At 36.3% G+C, this 19,536-nt stretch overlaps 3 protein-coding genes across 4 annotated transcripts; 2 read left to right on the top strand and 1 right to left on the bottom strand.

Annotated features, from left to right (window-relative positions):
* Positions 209 to 9,162, top strand: LOC109712074 (cell number regulator 1-like). The gene is made up of 4 exons (XM_020235502.1): positions 209 to 445; positions 756 to 827; positions 2,964 to 3,173; positions 8,913 to 9,162. Exons 1-4 carry the CDS (start codon positions 283 to 285, stop codon positions 9,002 to 9,004), a joined length of 537 nt encoding a protein of 178 aa, XP_020091091.1. The 5' UTR covers positions 209 to 282; the 3' UTR covers positions 9,005 to 9,162.
* Positions 9,403 to 10,472, bottom strand: LOC109711907 (calmodulin-beta-like). The gene has a single exon (XM_020235269.1). The coding sequence runs from the start codon at positions 10,361 to 10,363 to the stop codon at positions 9,818 to 9,820; it is 546 nt and encodes a 181-aa protein (XP_020090858.1). The 5' UTR covers positions 10,364 to 10,472; the 3' UTR covers positions 9,403 to 9,817.
* LOC109712093 (protein TIC 22, chloroplastic) lies at positions 13,487 to 18,926 on the top strand. 2 transcript variants are annotated; one of them, XR_002216779.1, is made up of 9 exons: positions 13,487 to 14,040; positions 14,158 to 14,220; positions 15,373 to 15,447; positions 17,551 to 17,601; positions 17,957 to 18,016; positions 18,105 to 18,176; positions 18,252 to 18,287; positions 18,371 to 18,520; positions 18,582 to 18,902. XR_002216779.1 is itself a non-coding variant. In XM_020235524.1 (8 exons), the coding sequence occupies exons 1-8, from the start codon at positions 13,594 to 13,596 to the stop codon at positions 18,458 to 18,460; spliced, it is 894 nt and encodes a 297-aa protein (XP_020091113.1). In that variant the 5' UTR covers positions 13,487 to 13,593; the 3' UTR covers positions 18,461 to 18,926. The 2 variants fall into 2 exon arrangements, 1 of the variants encoding a protein (XP_020091113.1); XM_020235524.1 differs by having other exon boundaries at positions 18,371 to 18,926.

The following is a 19,536-nucleotide window of genomic DNA, read 5'->3' as shown; positions in this document are numbered from 1 at the left end:
AATCATAGCTGTGGAATGTTTAGATAAGATAAAAAAGGAGAGAAATAGGGAACCCTTGTGTAGTTTGAATTCAAATTTAAATGTAGATGATTAGGTCAAACACTACGTTGGAAACCGGCCAAAGTACGTACTCTTCATACTGAAGGATTAGAGAGCTAATACAAGAGACACACCATGTGAGCCTTCTAGGAGCCAGTGTGGTTAAGTTACAAATAAGCATTATACATTGGAGCATTTACCTCTAACACAGTTGACAAAAAAAGAAGTACTGGGCCAAAACAAATGTATCCTGCTCCTCCTCCACAAGCCTACCACAGCTACGGCGTCGCTGCGGTTCCGTCACCGGTGCCGCCCGCAAACTGTCAACCGATGCATCCGCCACCTCACGGCGGCCTAACGCGGTGGTCGACCGGCCTTTTCCACTGCCTCGACGACCCCGGCAACTGTAAGGATTAATTATTTCTAGAGCAAGTGGCAAAGGATTTGGTGGTTGGTACCCGAGGTCCTAAGTTTGAATTAATCCTAGTTGATTCACATTTTCAGCTAAGTTTATTTCTAAATGAAATAAACGAAGTGGGAAGTGTGCTACCTATCTCTCAAAAAAAAAAAAAAAGAAGCTAAACAAGTGCTCATCGCAAACCATTGCGACTCGTTTGAGAACTAGTTCTTTATTAAGTTGATCGAGTTTGATCTAGTTTATCTTTTTGTTTTGTTTTAATTTTTTATTTTTTGTGGTTGGTTTGTTGATGTTGAAGGTGTGATAACGTGCTTATGCCCATGCATCACGTTCGGCCAGATCGCTGACATAGTCGACAGAGGGTCATGCTGTAAGAAACGTTTCTTAACCCGAATCTCCCTTCTTCTCAGTCTTCATATTCTAGTAGTTTTTTTTTTTTTTTAGGCAAATATTTGACCCGATATATGTACCAGAAGCATTAAAGTGAAAAAGAAATGCTCACATGTTTGGTTTTAGGGGGCGTTTGGTTCTCCGTAAAACTGGTTAGAAAATTTTTTTTCAGTGAAAAACTATTTTTCTAGCGTTTGATTCCATGTAAAAAAATTTTACAGAAAAAATATTTTCACAGATTTCATGTAAAAGGAAGGTTTTCGTTTTCCGCCAAATCTCGGCGGAAAANTCTCAAAAAAAAAAAAAAAAAGAAGCTAAACAAGTGCTCATCGCAAACCATTGCGACTCGTTTGAGAACTAGTTCTTTATTAAGTTGATCGAGTTTGATCTAGTTTATCTTTTTGTTTTGTTTTAATTTTTTATTTTTTGTGGTTGGTTTGTTGATGTTGAAGGTGTGATAACGTGCTTATGCCCATGCATCACGTTCGGCCAGATCGCTGACATAGTCGACAGAGGGTCATGCTGTAAGAAACGTTTCTTAACCCGAATCTCCCTTCTTCTCAGTCTTCATATTCTAGTAGGGTTGTAGCAAAAAGAAATTATTAATATTTATTTGGTTGAAAAGAAAAAAAAAATTTTTTATATTAAAAAAAATAAATGAAAAAAAATTTATGTAGCTTAATTGAGTTTTTATTTTCCACAGCGAAAAATAAGAACTTCAATTTTTTCCCAAATTTTTAAAAAGCTTTTACAAAAAAAATATTTTTACGTCGAATCAAGTAAGCGGAAAAGTATTTTTCATATCGAAAATAATTTTTCAATTTATTTTACGTCGATCCATACACCCATAAGCTATGACGCAAAAAATTTGTAGGATTACAATTCTCCATTTAAACTTCTAGGTTTAAAAATTCAGGTTTTAGTTAAAAAAAGGAGTGATAATATTAGTGGACAAAAGTTGAAGTAATACTTATATCCTTTTTTTTTTTTTTTTAACTAATAACACTATTTTGACAGTATTTTATTGCCCTTTCTAATTTATTGAACACTTGAGTAGAAACAAATGACCAGGCGAAAGAAACTAAGGTCACGCTTAGTTTATGATTGAAATAGAAATAAAAAATAGAATGACGAATTATCCAAAAATATTTGATTTATTATTACAATGAAAATCGAATAAATATCTAGAATTTTAAAAGAGAATTTTGATTACGAAAGAGAAGAGTGATGAAGGAAGAGGAGAGGGTGTGAGAGAGGATTTGAATGAGTCAATTCAGAATTCAAAATCAAATTGGGCTATAAATGAACTGGGCAGCTCATTTAAGAGGGAAAAGAGAATCAAAATTAGATTACTATAAAATAAAAATTAAATGTCAGAATCAATAGATCTCATTCCGACTCTATAGTTTAAAATAGATGGACTTCGGGATGTCAACGGGTAGAATTCAGAGTGGATTTTCAAGAATCCAAATCCGAACCCGAATCCGACAACCAATCCAAAACCAAACCTGAATTTGATGGATTTTAAAAATTTATATCCAAATCCAAATTCAACGAAAAATTCGAAACCCAAACCTGAGCCCAAACCCGAAATAATTATTTCTCTTTACATCTTCTTCTTTTTTTTTTGAGAGATAGGTAGCACGCTACCCGCTTCATTTATTTCATTTAGAAATAAACTTAGCTAGAAATGTGAATCAACTAGGATTCGAACTTGGGTTTCGGGTACCAACCACCAAGCCCTTTGCCGCTTGCTCAGGGACGGTCGGTATTACATCTAAATTTTTAAAATATAAAATTTAAGTACAACATCAAGCATATATATATATAATAATAATAATAATAATAATAATAATAATAATAATTTCGGGGTCGGATAGGGTACAATCAAAATCCATATCCGAATCCAAATCTGTCAGCTTTCATTTTTAATATCCATATTTGAAACTATATTCATTTAGTATCGAATAAATCTACTTTGTTTGGATTTGAATTCGGATAAAATTTCATATATGACAATCCTAGATGGGCCAAACAAGTCCTAAAATTTTTTTTGTAAATTGTATCACTTTGCTGGGCAATGTATGAGTTTTGTTAATTTGATGGCAACATGCAGCATGTGTGGAGGGTGGGATGGCTTATGGGCTGCTGTGCTTGACGGGGCTGGCATGCCTATACTCGTGCTTCTACCGGTCGAAAATGCGCGGCCAGTACGACTTAGAAGACGGCCCCGTCCCCGACTGCCTCGTTCACTTCTGCTGCGAGACCTGCGCGCTGTGCCAGGAGTACAGAGAGCTCAAGAGCAGAGGCTTCGATCTGGGAATCGGTCAGTATATATCTGCATCTAGCTCTCCACACACCATATATATAGATATATATAGTCCGGCTAGTATACAGTCTATATTCTTTTGAGTACGATCGTCCTCGTACTCATAAGTTGTTTTCTATGACAAAGCTTCAAAATTGACGATCCACACCGTTAAACATTATCTAGAATATTTAAAACTTATAGAAATCAAATTTCATAATTTTTCGACATCATTTGCCTTGCGATCAAAAGCTCACAAAACTGACAATTTTTAACGGCCGGTATAAGATACTTGCTAGTTTAACGATGTAAATGAATAGGAATAGGTTGAAGTTTTGATAGAAAATTTTATTCACTACCTAGATAAAGATCAATAACTCCGATCATAAATTAAAGGATCCGATCATTCATTTTTAGGACGCCATTCGATTTTGACTGTTCATTTTATGCCCGCTTGATGGGCTTTATTATGATTTCGAAAAATTACGAAATTTATTTTCTAAAAGTTTCAAATACTCTAGATCATATTGAACAGAGTGGATCGTCGATTCGGAAGCTCCATCATCAAAAACAACTTATGAGTACGAAGGGCTCAATACTCATAAAAGTATAGTAGCCCTACTATATATATAATATTATATATATATATTATATATTATATATATTAGATATATATATAGAGTCCACTACTATATATTATAGACGAAGCACTTTGTGCTACCAGGTTTTCCGCCGTTAGATTATCCTTTTGATCATTTTTCACCCGTTAGATAATATCAACCAACCACCCACTCAACCCTAGGCCACATCTTCCTAACCGCACATCTCTTAATTAATTGGCTAAAAAATTGGTTGGGGCACCAATGACTTGGTTGTATTAATTAGCTATCAGCCCTAGTTAAGTATATAGAGTCCGACTACATATACTTTTAATACCGAAGCACTTAGTGCTACCAAGTTTTCCGCCGTGGTAGATCATCCTTTGGATCATTTTCACCCGTTAGATCATACTATTCAACAACCACCACTCAAACCCTAGGGACCCACATCATCCTAACCGACATCTCTTAATCTAATGGCTAAAAACTTGGTAGGCACCAATGATTGGTTGTATTAATTAGCATAGTAGCTAGTTATATTATAGAGTCCGACTACTATACTATTAATAGCACGAGCACTTAGTGCTACAAGTTTTCCGCGTTAGATCTATCCTTTTGATCATTTTCACCGTAGATCATTTTTTACTATTCAACAAACACCCATTAACCCTATAGGGCCCACATCATCCTAACCGCATTCTCTAATCTAATGCGCTAAATTGTGCACCAATCTTGGTGCTATTAATACATATAGCCTATGTTATAATATATATATATATATATATACAATTATAATATATATACATATAGTATATATATTAGATCATAGATGAGCGAAGGTTCTTATGCTATCGAAGCACGGGAGCTTCCCGCTGTCTAGGCTCATGTTTTCGAATGTTTGCGGCTTTCAAATCGTCGTCGGCTCCCGTTAAATTTGATTAGAGTATTTTGACATACTAGAAAAAAATTTTATGTTTTTACGTATATCATTTGCCTATGTGACGAAGGGGCTCATAAATCAACGGCTAAAATAAAATCTTATAAAATGTAATTAATATGACATTAAAATTTTTAAATCACAAGATATTGATGCTTGTTTCTAGTTGCTATAAAGAATTTTCTATCAAAATTTTCACAGGATTTGGATATTTTAACCGTTAAACTCTGCAAACGGCTCAACTATGCGCCATTGAAATTTATTTGATTTTGAGCCCATGTCCGGATCACTAGGCAAATGATACTCGAAAAATATAAAATTTATTTTCTAGGTACTCCAAATACTCTAGAATCAAGTTACATGAGCCGATCGACGATACTCAGAAAATCGCAACAGTCGAAAACGGTAGGAAGCACGGAAGGCTCCGTGTTGCAGATAGCATAGTAGGGGCCTCTCGTCTCTCTCTCTCTCTCTCTTCTCTCTTCTCTCTCTCTCTCTCTCTCTTCTCTCTATTAACTATAAGTATATATTAATATTAATATATATACACACACAGTCCGGCTACTATACTATCGATAGTACCAAGCCTTGGTATTATCGAGTTTTCTACCATTAGATCTACCCTTTGGTTATTCCCACCCGTTAGATTATACTATTAAACCAACCACCTACTCAACACTAGGGGACCACTATCAATTTAATCGGGGACCGCTATCATCCTAACCGCACATCTATTCATCCAACGGTCGAAAACTCAATAGTACCAAGAGCTTGGTACTATTGATAGTATAGTAGCATATATATATATATAGAGTTGAGCTGGAATGCTATCAGTAGCAAAACGGCTCCGTTGCCACCCATTTATTTTCGATGATGGAGCCTTCAAATCGACGATCGGTACTGTTGAACATGATCTATACCACTTGAACTGTTTAGAAACCAAATTTCAAATCTTTTCGACAACATTGACCTAATGATCAAAGGATTTCAAAAGGATTTCAAAATTTGTAATTTTAATGGTAGATATGAGGCGTTTTCTCATTTAACGATGTAAAGCTTTCTAAATCAATTGAATTTTGGTTAGAAAATTCTTTAAACTATTTAGAACAAGATCTATAATAGTGATCTTGATTACAAAATTTCTATCATCACTTTTTAGAAGATATTCATTTTCAGCCGTTCATTTTTACGCCCACTTGATGGACAAGAGAACAATATCGAAAAAACATAAAATTTGATTTCTAGATACTTCAAATAGTATAGATCATGTTCAACGGTGCCGATCGTTGATTTGGAGGCTCCATCATAAAAAACAAATGGGTGGCAACGTAGCCCGTTTGCTACCGATAGTATTCTAGCTCAACTCTCTCTCTCTCTCTCTCTCTCTCTCTCTCTCTCTCTCTCTATATATATATATATATATATATATATATATATATATATATATATATAGAACTAGGCTACTATGCTATTAATAGCACCAAGTCATTGATGCTACCAAGTTTTTGGCCATTGGATTAAGAGATGTGTTGTGTAGGATGATGTGGCCCATAGGTGGTGGATGTGGTTGGTTGAAATAGTATGAATAACGGTGAAAATGCATCAAAAGGTAGATCTAACGGCGAAACTTGGTAGTATATTTATATAGAACTAGGTACAACTATACTTATAGACGTTTAGCACATGAGTGTACTCTCGTCGCTACCAAGTTGTTTTCGATGTGCGGCTTCCAAATCGACGATCGCGTCCGTTAGCGTTTATCTACACTATTGAAAGTTATCTTAGAAATAAATTCTTATAAAATTTTTTTTCGATTATTTACTATCAAACCAAGTAGTCAAAGTTTGAACGGTCTGAAGAATAAAAATTCTATGAATAATATATTAAAGATTTAATTCAAGATCAGTATACTGATCTTACTACTATAGTGAATAAGAATTTTCTATAAAATTTTCATCGCATTTTGGTTGTTTTACACCGGTTTAATCACAAACCACCAGCATCGGCATTTAAAATTGTCACTATTTGAATCTGTTGATCACTAGTCAAATGATGGTTCTCAAAAAATCTGAAATTTGTTTCAAATTACTTTCATAGTGTTAGATCAAGTCTAACGGAAGCCGATCGTCGATTTGGAAGCCATCATCGAAAAAATTGGTAGCACGGTGCGCTCGTGTACGATGCATAGTAGCGACTTTATAATATATATTAATATATTATGAGTGAGCTATATGCTCTTCTGGAAGCACGGAGCCTCGTGCTTGTCAGGTCGTTTTCGATGTTGCGATTTTCAAATAGTTCGACTACGGCTCCGTTAACTTTGATCTGAGTATTGAAGTACTTGGGAAAATAAATTTATATGATTTTCAATAGCATTTGACCTAGTGTCAGAAGGAGCTCAAATCAATAGTTTTAAATGCGTGGCTGAGCCGTGTTTGCAAGTTTAACGGTATAGAAATATCAAAATCACGTGAAATTTTGATAGAAAATTCTTATTACATATTATAAACAAGATCAATATCTTGATCATAAATTTTAATGTCATATTATACGTTTTGTAAGTTTTTTTTTCCAGCCGTTGATTTGAACTTTAGTTCACTAGGCAAATGCATATCGAAAAATTACAAAATTTATTTTTGATACTTAAATACTTAGATCAAGTTCATTGGAGCCGATTGACGATTCGAACCGTCGCAACATGGAAAACGACTGGAAAGCACGGAAGGGCTCCATCTTTCGAGCATAGTAGCTAATCTATTATATATATATATATATATAATATATTATATATATATATATAATATTAGGCAGGGCTGCTGTCTGCGTTCAGGGAGCACGGAGGCTCTGTGCTCCTGAGCCTTTTCTGATGATGGAATTTTGAATCGCGATCGGCTCGTTAGACTTTGATCTATGCTATTTGAAGTTTCTAGAAATATATTTTTTGCGATTTTTCGATATCATTTACCTAGTGATCTACAAGGATTCCAAAATCCATAATTTTTATGTGTTGATAGTCTGCCGTTTTCAGTTTAACGTGTGTAGAAGTATTCAAATCAGATGAATTTTGATAGAAAATTCTTCTATACTATCTACAACAAGATCTATATTTTGATAGAAAAATTTAGTACTATATCACACTTTTTAAAGGATTTATTTCAGCCGTTAAAAATTAATTGATTTTGAATCCTTTCGATTGCTTAGGTAAATGATATCGAAAATCACAAAAATTATTTTCTAGAAAATTAAAATACGCTAGATCAAGTTTAACGGAGCCGATCGCGATTCGAAAACTCCATCATCGAAAACGGCTCAGAGCACGGAGGCCTCCGTGCTCGCTATGAGCACAGCAGCCTGCTCTATATATATATATATATATATATATATAGTCCGTTGTTTGACATCGTTATGGATTTTTTAGGTATTGGGTAATTGAGAAGTTTGATTAAATGTCTAAATAGACATAGTATATTCGTTCTCTAAACCATTTTTTTGAAATAAGATAAAATATTTTGTACTTAAAATACAATTATGCCAAATATAACAAATTATGAAAGTTAAGACTTTTCAATGGATAAAAACTATTGGACATGGCTTATGATTGATTACTGTATATATACCACCGCTAAATGAGAGACAACAACCTTCCAAAAAATTTTTTAAAAAAAAAAAGATAAAGAAGTAAGAAAAATTTTATCTCCGAGTTTTAATTTTTTTGTTGTTTATCAATCATCTTAATCGGTAGAATTACGAGCAATGCTCTGACCACTTCTATATCTTTTTTACATGCATGAAAACTTCGTTTAAAAAACAAACAATACAGAACTTGGCATAAGACGAATTTATCACGAAAATTATGTAAATGATGCGATTCACATGATCAAACAGATATTTGCAGAATTTGTTCGTAGATTGGCCAGATTCTACTTTATTAAATCAGTTAAAAAGCGAAAACGTAATTAGTGTTTATTTCTTTTTCTCTTCAAGTCTAAAAGAAATTCTTTTCCTATTCATAGGTTAATTGGATGAGAAAGAACAAGCCATCCTTTCTTAAGAAGGGTCCAAATCATTAACAACATGAGCGCCGTGAATTAGATAATATACCAACTATTTATTTTCAAGCCATTTCATTACTACTAGTAATAGAAAAAACAAACCATGAGCTTTTTTTTTTTCGAAATTATTAGGATGTTTAATGTAATTTAGTATGTATTGTAAATGAAGGTTGGAACGCTAATATGGATCGGCAGAAGCGCGGTGTAATGGGGAACATAGTCGTCGGAGCCCCAGCCATCCCAGGAGGCATGATCAGATGAGAAAAGAGAGACCAAAATCATGTTTTCGCCCTTAATTGATGAATTTATGGAGCTATGGTTACTATGTATTTTCTGTTTTATCTTCTACTATCATACTGAGACAATGCTCAGGAAATTGGAATCCGTATGCTCTGCAGCTTTTCTTTCATTGCAGAAAATATGGCATCAATTAGTTAAATTTGAATTACTTAGTGAATCGTATTCCATGAATATGGCATTAACTAATGTGATATATGGAATATATGACAAAGGTGAAGTGTTAGAGTATTTCTATCAATCAGTCATATAGGCCTGAGTCAGACATCAAATTGCTTCGATTTGAATTATCCGGAGGATACCTTATATATATCAAAAAGATGTACGATCAAACATATTTCTTGATTCAATAGAATCCCAAATAAGTAAATATGGAACCCAAATTATTTGCTAATTCTAAATAAAATGTACGGACGTAGGAATCCATATGTAAACATAGTTTTTCTCCTAATAAGAACGTACATAATTCTATTCCAGTCTGGTACGATATGAAATGAACTTATAATCTGATAATCGAGTCGATTCCATGATTATAAGTTCACAACCTTATTTTGAGCAGAACAGATCTACTAATTCTTTTGCTCTAGTTAGTATGAAGGATGTTGAGCTAAGAAATAGAAGTTTTGCTCTCCTTAATGATAATAATAGAGAGTCGGAGGAGATTCCGAGTGACAACAGGAAAGCAGGATGCTGCACGACAACCATAAAAACCGCTCAAATTAATGTAAAATCTGAACGTATCATAACATGTTTTGGCATAGTCTTTTGCTGGGATATTCATGGCTTCTTCCGTGGGCGGGTCATCATGGCCATGAAGTCCTGCATGTCGAGGCCGTCCCCGTCTCTGTCCACCCGCTTCACCATCATCTCGCACTGCGCCAAGCAGTAGCTCTCCCCGAGCTTCAGCAACATGTCCCTCAGCTCCTCCGCGCTGATCCGCCCGTCTCTGTCGCGATCGTACATAAGGAACGCCTGCTTGATGTCGCTCATCCGCACCCCCTTCTTGTGCACCTCCATGAACTCGCTGAAATCTATGAACCCGTCTTTGTTCGTATCCGCAGCCCACACCATATCTCCGGCCAGCTGACACGCCTCATCGGGCGCCTTCCCCAGCTTCTGCAGCAGCCGCTTGAGATCCTTCGTGCTGATCTTCCCGTTTGGGCCCGCCATCTTCCCGAACACTTTCTTCATGTCGTCGACGTCCGGCTCGAAGGTAAGCAACATGTCGGAGAATTGCCGGTCTTTGAAGGATAGCCCCTTCACGGGCTTCAATGGGAGCTTGGATAAATGGTACTTGAAACTGAGAATTCTCAACTGCGACATGTTTCGGTTTCTTTGATGTAGGAACTAATCGCGAACGGCTACAAACAAGAAACTTTCTATGAACAAACAAACGTAGATATCTTTTGTGTTATATATGTTGCCGAGATTCCTGATAGTTACAGAAAGATTTTGGGGTTTCAAATTCTCTGAGGTTACTTTCTGGACCAAGGAATAGCATTCTTCCTTTAAGCTTAAGAATATGGAAGAATGGAAGAAAAGATGGATTATGTGGTCATCAGTGATCGGAAGAAAGAATAAGAATATCAAGTGCCTTTCATGAATTAGATGCTTCCTCAAACTAAATATTATTTCCCCACCCTGTTTCTTGTGATGTTAGAACATATAATTTGGGCTTTTCTACGAAAAGTGCTCGTATAATTTGCCAGATGAATAAGAGATTTCGCATCTGCTATGACCGAGTGAGTTAGAACATATAATTTGCTACGGCCGAGTGAGTTGGGCTTTTCTACGAAAAGTGCTCGTATGGCTTGGGGCAAGCCGTAAATGGTGTGAGTGGATCGACCTATGCGTTACTAGGGCTAAAGTAGCGGTCTTGGTCAACAAAGAACCGACTAAATGGATTAAGACCAAACGGGGACTGCGACAGGGTGATCCTTTATTCCCGTACCTCTTCCTACTGGTAGCGGAAGGGCTGGCTAGAATGACAGAATGAGCTGCCCAAAATGGATTGTTGAGAGGTGTAGGACCGAATGAAAACACTAAGATAACTATCCTACAGTACGCTGATGACACTATTTTCTTTTGTCAAGCCAAAAGAAACCAGATACGAAATCTCTTATTCATCTGGCAAGCCTTCGAATGGGCATCGGGATTAAAGATCAATCGCTGTAAGTCGGAACTATTCTATATGGGTGAGAATACCAACCTGGGCAGCAGATTTGCGATAATACTGGGATGTAAATTAGGGGCCTTACCGATGCGATATCTAGGACTACCATTGCAGATTGGCTGCTTGAAAAAGGACGACTGGTGGGCCATTATAGGTAAAATGGAGAAAAGGATCGAAGGATGACAATCTAAACTCCTTTCGAAAGGAGGTCGGCTGGTACTCGTCAATTCGGTCCTTTTGAATCTGCCGTTATACTTCTTCTCAGTGTTCAAAGCACCAAAATGGGTTTTGCGTCGCCTTGAAGGACTGAGAAGGGCTTTTTTCTGGAGGGGGACTACAACAGTCGTGGGGGGTCAATGCCTTGTACAGTGGAAATCAGTGTGCAGGAGCAGAAATGAGGGAGGATTAGGGGTCAAGGATCTTGAAACCATGAACATTGCACTAGTGGCTAAATGGTGGTGGAGGTTCTTTGCCAAAAGAAACCATCAGTGGGGTGCTCTTCTAAATGCAATATATTACCATAGGAGGAAACCACTATTGGAAGGTCAATCGTTCAAACCGTTCTCGTTCTGGTGGTGGAGTGTTCTCACGACCAGAGAGATCTTCAAGTGTGGAATATCATTCTCAATCGGTGACGGAAAAAGGGTAGATTTCTGGAACGACATCTGGTGTGATCACCTTTCCCTCCGCATTAGTCAGTTGGGAATCTTTGACAAAGTCACTAGCAGAAATCTAAGAGTACATGAGTGCTGGAATGGGAATGGGTGGAGGTGGCATAAAATAATGGCAGGGTTCTCTTGTACTTCACAAACTGATAATACCCTAGCACAACAATTTATGGACTCGGTCGACGCCTTGGCCCTTACTAACTGTCCGGATGACGTTAGATGGAGGTGGACGCCTTCAGAAATATTTTTGGTGAAATCATTGTATCTTTTCCTTCAAGATAGTGGAGTAGCCGTTAAAAGATATGATTGTATGTGGAAGATGGGATCACCACTTAAAGTCAAAATTTTCGTGTGGCTAGTTCTGAAAAACAAAGTGCTCACTGCGGACAATCTCCTAAAGAGGCCGCTAGAGTGGTGACGAGTACAGGGAGAGTGTCAACCACCTGTTTGCTGAATGTTCGAGTACCACGGCTCTTGTCGAAGGACTTCTTTCAAACAAACGTCGTTATCGTTTTTGCTTGTCTGTTATTGAGATTTGGGAAGAGACATGTAATAAGCGGGGAGTGCAGGGGGAAAGAGATATGGTGCTTATATCCACAATGTGGTGGGTTTTGTGGTTAGAGCGAAACAGAAGAATTTTCGAAAAGACAAAACGCTCGATGGGGTCCCTGCTGTTTGAGATCAGATCCCTCAAGGAGTTATGGTGCCGAGGACCATGTAGTAAACCTGGTTGACTTTTTTTTTTTTTTCGTATCATATCGCAAGGCCTTTGTTGCTTCCTTTTGTAGCTAAATTCATTTTCTAAATGAATGAAGCGGTAGCATGCTATCTTCTCTCTCTCTCAAAAAAAAAGAACATATAATTTGCAGTGAGTAATTTTTGGCCAAAAAAGGTGATTCACCAGAAAATAAACTCTTGTTAAGCATTCAGATATGTCAATGTTGTTTCGCCTAAGGAGAAATCAACGATCCTTTTAAGTAAAATCACCTGCTCATTAAATAGTTATAACACATGTATCTTTAAGTAGGATGCTTCTCGTACACGTTGAGATACATGTGGATCAATTTTGGTTGATATTATTCGCTTCCCTGTAATAATGCAAGGTCATAATAGACCGCAAAGTGAAGAAACTTAACATGCGAAAAATAATTTCTCTTAAAAAAGTCACCAGTAAAAGAAAACGAGTACATCTAGGACCTTAATCTTCAATCTTGGTTGTAGAAAAATACAATTATTTTTCAGAACAGATGAAATAATTATAAGATAGACAAAGATTACAGAAAAAAGTAATTTTAAGGGAGACAAAAAAATTTAGCAATTTAGCGGCATTATACTGGTCTGTTAAGATGCAAAATAACCATGCCGTTCCAACATTGCTTTTTCATCTTGCGGTGTTCAATTCAATTAAAAAATAATTTGGTGTTAATAATTATTATCTATGATCATTATTAAGATAATTTAAGATAATTTTGTTCTAATATGGTATCCAAACCAAAAGTCATCCACTTGACCAGGTTGCAGCAGTATTCTGCATCCTGTTCCGCACAGGATCCGCGCCCGACGCAAACCCCTCACCCAGCAAAACGAACACCTCGCCGAAGAAAAGGAACCGCATCCAAAGCCATGATACACAAAGCTGACACGACAATAAAAACGAAGAAAAAAAAGAAAAAAAGAAAAAAACGAGACCTCGCGAGAGAGAACTCCAAGAAATGCCGAGTGCTCCTTCTCTCCCCCTCTCCGCCGCTCCCATGAAGTCGTCGTCGTCGTCGTCGTCGTCGTCGTCGTTCTCCCCTTCTCCCTCCCCAAACCCTATTGAGTCGCTCTCGTCCTTCATCCACCACCACCTCTCCCGCCTCGGCTCCGACCTCTCCGCGCGCGTCGAGGAGGGCCGCCGCATCGCTGGAGCAGCCGCCGCCGCCGCCCTCGCCGCGCAGCGCCCGGCCATCGCGGCTGCGGCGGCGCCGCCGCGGGAAAAGCGAGCGTTCGACCTCGCGCTGAGCCCCGAGGCCGTGGCGAGGACTCTCACGGGGACGGCGGTGTACACCGTGAGCAACTCCAACAACGAGTTCGTGCTCATCTCCGATCCCAACAATAGCCTCAGATCCCTAGGGCTCCTTTGCTTTCGCCAAGAAGACGCCCAATCGCTCCTCTCTCAGGTCTCTTTCTTTTCTTATTTTTTGCCCTACCTTTTCTTTGTGTGTCTTCTCTCTCGTGGGATTCTTTGAAAGAGTGGGGATTTGCTGTAAATATGGGTTCTTTGTGATTGTTTACAGGTCCAGCTTCGACAGCCGGTGCTGGGAAAGGGGGCGAGAGTGGTGCCAATTACCCTCGACCAGGTTTGTTTTCCTTTCTTGCATTTCATCTTGTAAATCTCTACGAGTCTGCACTGATTGGCTCACATTTGAAGAGATGTGAAATAGATGATAAGTGTATTTATATCCCTAAGAGTGAAAGGAAAAAATATGATGAATTTGCAAGAAGAGCAATGGTAGCTTGATAAAAAAATGCCGTGCGGTACTGCAATTTCATGTGGAATAGAAGAGAATTGTATTAATTCGAAAGTTCCTGCTATTTTTATATAATGTCAACAGAGTTAAAAATTTGAGATTCAAGATAGATTAGTTTGAATTGGAAAGGTAAAATTTGTTCATGTTAAAAGACATCTTGAAAGAGCTAATAAGAAGAGTGAGCCTTTTTGTTGTATTTAGCATCATTTTCCAGACAATCAGGGAATCTTTGTTGAAATCTTTTTTCGTATCTACATTGTGAAAGGGGAATGCAGAATCATTTTGTGATGTCTGAAAGTGTCGATAAACATTCTATAACAAGATGACATTATTAATGGATCACATTATGAAACGTAAGATAATTCTTTATTGCGTAGATCTGTATTTTCTAGGTTCTTATCCCCAGGCAACTACACATGTTTTTAAAGAAATATTGGGATTGGAGATCAACTTGATCAAGAATGTTTAGCTTTCGATTTTGCAATCTTTGTGAGACAATTCGTTTGAGATGGTAACATGCTATCTTCTGAATTATAGTATAAGCGGAAAGACACAGTCCGGTGAATATCTAAAATATTAGCGGTAATATTGATCTCAGTATGTTAATGGTTTGGACATGATCAATAAGCTTGCTGGTAAGGAGGGAAGTAATTTGAGGGTTCTTTACGAGGGAGAGTAAGATCAAATTGACCTGAGAAGTGGTAAGAAAGACATAGTATAGCTTTCTTGTGTTTGTTTTGGCTAAATGGAATATAACCATATGAGTGAAAATACAACTGACCATACCTCCCCTTCTATTCCTCTTTCCGCTATTTATATGATTAGTCACTAGTTCATTGTGCCTGTTTTACGTCAAAGTATGCAAATGGGCCAGTGAGGGCATGCCATCCTAGTAGACTTCGTGGTTGTTTTTACGACCTTATGAATCCTCCTTTTTTTATTAGTATAATATGCCTATTTTGGTAATTTTTAAATTTGCAGGTTTATATGCTGAAGGTTGAAGGTATTGCTTTCCGGTTCTTGCCTGATCCTCTTCAGATTAAAAATGCTCTCGAGGTATGCACTTTAAGTTTTCTTCTTTAGCTGATTTCAAATTTAGTAATGTGGGATATACATGTATATCATCTAATTCAGTGCGTACTTGGCTGTTGCTCTTTGAAATGGCACCATGTAATGTAAAAATGTTCTTCCTTGTAAGAAAGTTAAATAAGTACATTGTCAATGTGTCTTAGGGCAATTAGAGGATCGTGACTTGTTAGTGTTAGTGTCATGTCTCTTCTCGCTAATAAAATTTTTATTATGAGTACTAATTAGTTGGTAGAAAAAATTGCCATGGTCCATGTTTGGAGATCATCTAAGTGGATTAATGGATTATGGACTGCATGAAGTATGAAAATATTATTACTGTAAGCATAGAAATTCTAAATGAAAATTTGAAACGTTAAATCTATTACAGCATTACTTGTGATGTGTTTTGTCATCAGAAAAAATAGGAGATGATTTGAGAATGGATACTAGAATTTGTCTGACACATAGATCTTGTATTCCTATCGATATTGGTCCAACTGACAGAAAGAGTCTCTGGAAATAATAAATAAGTGTTTTTGGGTGAGATGTGAGTAATTATTCGTTTATTGATAATAAAGATTTGTTCCCCTCTTGACGATTATAGGTCGCAATACACATAATACTACACTATATGTATATGGATAAGACAAGTAGTCTACTGAGATGATGCAAATGAATAACGTTGGGGAAAGGGTGTGAAACAAGTTTATTAGGAGAAGTGCCGAAGTTTCAAGGTGAAATGGTCAGAGTGGTCTTATCATGCTGAATGGAGATCTTAGGAGGCCCCTACATGGGCTTGCGCTTTTGTTTAGGATCCTGAAGATGGGGAAGACCTAAGGTCCGAAGAAAGGCTAGCACACTAGTACTACATAACAAAATCAAGTAAAAGTAGGTGGTGCATAATTTCTCTATTATATTATTCATTTGTTGCTTTGATCTGTATGCTAGATGATGCATCAAGGAATGCCGTATCACTTAAAATTTTATGCTGAAGGATAGCTCAAAGAGTTCTGAATCTCTTAGATGAGTGTACACCATTTAGTTTCTTTAATCAATTTAATGATTTTATTAGAAAAGCTTCTCCATAGCTACTTGATTTCTTGCTAGATTGGTTAAGATGCACCAGCACTGCCAACTATCATCTTTTCTCATGTCCTAAGAGTTGCAAAGAACTTAAAATTGTGCGCTATCATGCCAGCATAATATATTGAATTATTAATATCTGCTAATCAGAAACTTTTTATGGACACTAATTTCGGATATTATTTAACCTAAGGGATTATTTTGTTTTATCTAGAGCTAATCTTCTTTGACAAATTTCAAGTAGATTTCTTACACAGTGCTATGGCTTGTAGACCTCGCTGCTGAGGAAAAGGTATTAAGACAAGTTAAGGACAGTGAGATAACCAAGTTATATTTAGTTGCTGCCTGCCGATAGCTGAAAATTATGTTTCTCTGATTGACTTGACTATGCAAAGGATTAAAGCCATTTTGGATATTGGAATAAGTTGTCTGGTTATAAGTTATAACTTGTGCGAACCCATGATTGTTGTTTGTAATGGCAACCTGGGAGTTTGATTTTAGTTTGTTATAAGGTCCTCATAATCATGATTTCTCTTAATGCATTCCACTTATAAGATGATTTATTATTTGTCAAGAAAAGTGACTTAGAGGTTATATATGCTATATGGCCGTGGACGCCTTTGCATACTTACCCTCAACCATTTACCACATGACTCTAAACTAAACAAAAGAGATATGCCGACCAAGATGTTCATGGATCCAGACAAACCCTCAATTTCATTGATTTTTGCACTTGTTTTAATTCCAATTGTTGAGTGGTTTTACTTTCCTGCTGACTTTAGACTTAAAGAATCCTTGTAGATATAATTTTTCCTCACCTAATCTTTTCTATCTTTTGCTTACCAAAGCATGTTCGACTTAGACAGTTAGAAGCTCTTGGTACTATACAGGCTCTTGATCTTTTAGGAACTATAAATTAGTTACCGACTTCCATATTTTTGCAACTGCCTCAATTTATTTCTTGCTGCCCTTTCTTCCACTGTCTTGATACATTTCTTGGATTTTCAGTTGAAATCCTCTGATCTATCAAAAGGTTTTGATGGAGTTCCGGTGTTCCAGGTACATCTTGTTCCGACTTCTATTATATTTTCAGAATACTGTATTTCTGTGTGAGGTTGTTTAGATATGGAAAACTTCCAAATTTTTTTTTAATTGTTGGAATGATGGAGAACTTTATTCCTGCATCGAGAACAAAGGTCTAAAGTACGAACGTAATTGATAAATTTCGATGAAAATTTGAATTAGACCTCCTTTCTTTTTATGTATTGTGAAGAATGAGTTTTGTTTCATGTTCACTTTGTGCTAACTGCTTGAGGCTTCTTACTTAAGTGATTCCTTTGTTTGTTATGGTCTACATATAAAGCCAAATTCACTTTTTCTTGGTTACAACAACTCTGTCTTTGCTTTGGCGCAGTCAGATCTTTTGGTTATTAAGAAGAAGAACAGGCGGTACTGCCCCATATATTTCCAAAAGGTCTGGCACTACTTGGTTTATGTCATGAGATTTGGCTAAAAATGTGAAGAAAATAATATAGTTGCGCATTTTTTCCTTTTCCGTTCAGGAAGATATAGAAAGAGAACTTTTAAAAGTCTCAAAAGCTTCGAGAGGATCTGGCTTTTCTCAACAAATTATGGTATTTCTTCTCTACTCCCACTTCTGTTTCTTTTCTTTCTCGAAGAACTGATCTGTCATGTTTGCTTCTTTCCAGGTCGGGAGTTTGGAAGACGTCTTAAAAAAAATGGAGGTGGGTCGAAACTAGCATGTTATTTCTGATAACTGGACAAATTTTTGAGTAGACAAAATTCTTATTCTATCTCCTATCTACAGATTAACGATAAAAACTCTGGTTGGGATGATTTGATTTTCATCCCACCTGGGAAAAGCTACACCCAACACATTAATGAGGTGGCTGCATGATGCTGCGAGGGCTTTAAAGCTAATGACTAACAACTCTCCTATGGTTCCTTCGTATACCAGGTCAGTTGTCAACAAACTATATTTTTTTTAAAAAAATCCACTTATTTTTTTTTGACTGCAGCTGTAAGCAAGATTAAGATCGAGTGTTACGAGTTTTTCTGAAAACTTCGAGTTGTTCATTGGCGATAGCTCACACCGTTGAGAGGAGATATAGAGTTCATACTTGCGGATGAGGTAAAAGAATATGAGGGACCCTAATCTGTTTTTTTTTTTTTTTTTTTCTTGGTTATGTAAGTTTATTAAACGTGTTCTTTGTCTTTAATTATCTCTGTTTAGTAATTCTTATGGTTGGGAGCACAAAGATTTTCTAAGGTGTAGTAATCTAGTGTCCTATTGTGAACCTCTTGTTGCATCATCATAACGATTTTCTGAATTGATATAATGCGAACGCCAGCACATCTATCTATCTATTAGAATATATGAATTCTCACTATAGATGGGTCGCATCTAAAAAAATAAAGAGCCAACAATGAACTAATAAGAAGTTGCCAAATGTCCAATGAAAATTTGGATGCACCGATTGCATTGTAAACTGACTCTAAAATACGCATTAAAAATAAATTTATACTATACAATAAACTATTTAAATATTTTATATTATATTTTATTTTACAGTACTAATTCTGAAATATTTTATCAATCATTTAATATACTGTGCGGTATATGGAGTATTATTATACACTGAGTTGCAAGTAAAGATTTATCCTTTCTTTCTTGGGTTAAATATTTATTTTTATTTAAATTTGGATTCTAGAACTTAAATTTAATTAGATCACATGTTGAATTTTATTTGTAAATTCAAATTCAACATAAAATTTTTAAATTCAAATTTATAACTTTTCTATTTAAATTTAAATATTTAAATATTTATTTTTATTTAAATTTGAATTCTAGAATTTAAATTTCAAATTTAATTTGAAGTTTAAACTTTAATCACATTATTTTTCCTTAGGAACTTCAATTTGAACTTTGAATTCAAATTATTCTAACTATAAATTCAAATTATTGACTGAAAA

The sequence above is a fragment of the Ananas comosus genome, linkage group 6 (assembly GCF_001540865.1).
Source record: "Ananas comosus cultivar F153 linkage group 6, ASM154086v1, whole genome shotgun sequence".
NCBI lineage: Eukaryota > Viridiplantae > Streptophyta > Magnoliopsida > Poales > Bromeliaceae > Ananas > Ananas comosus.
The sequence above is the reverse complement of the archived record's forward strand: the minus strand, read 5'-3'. Positions and strand labels throughout refer to the sequence as shown.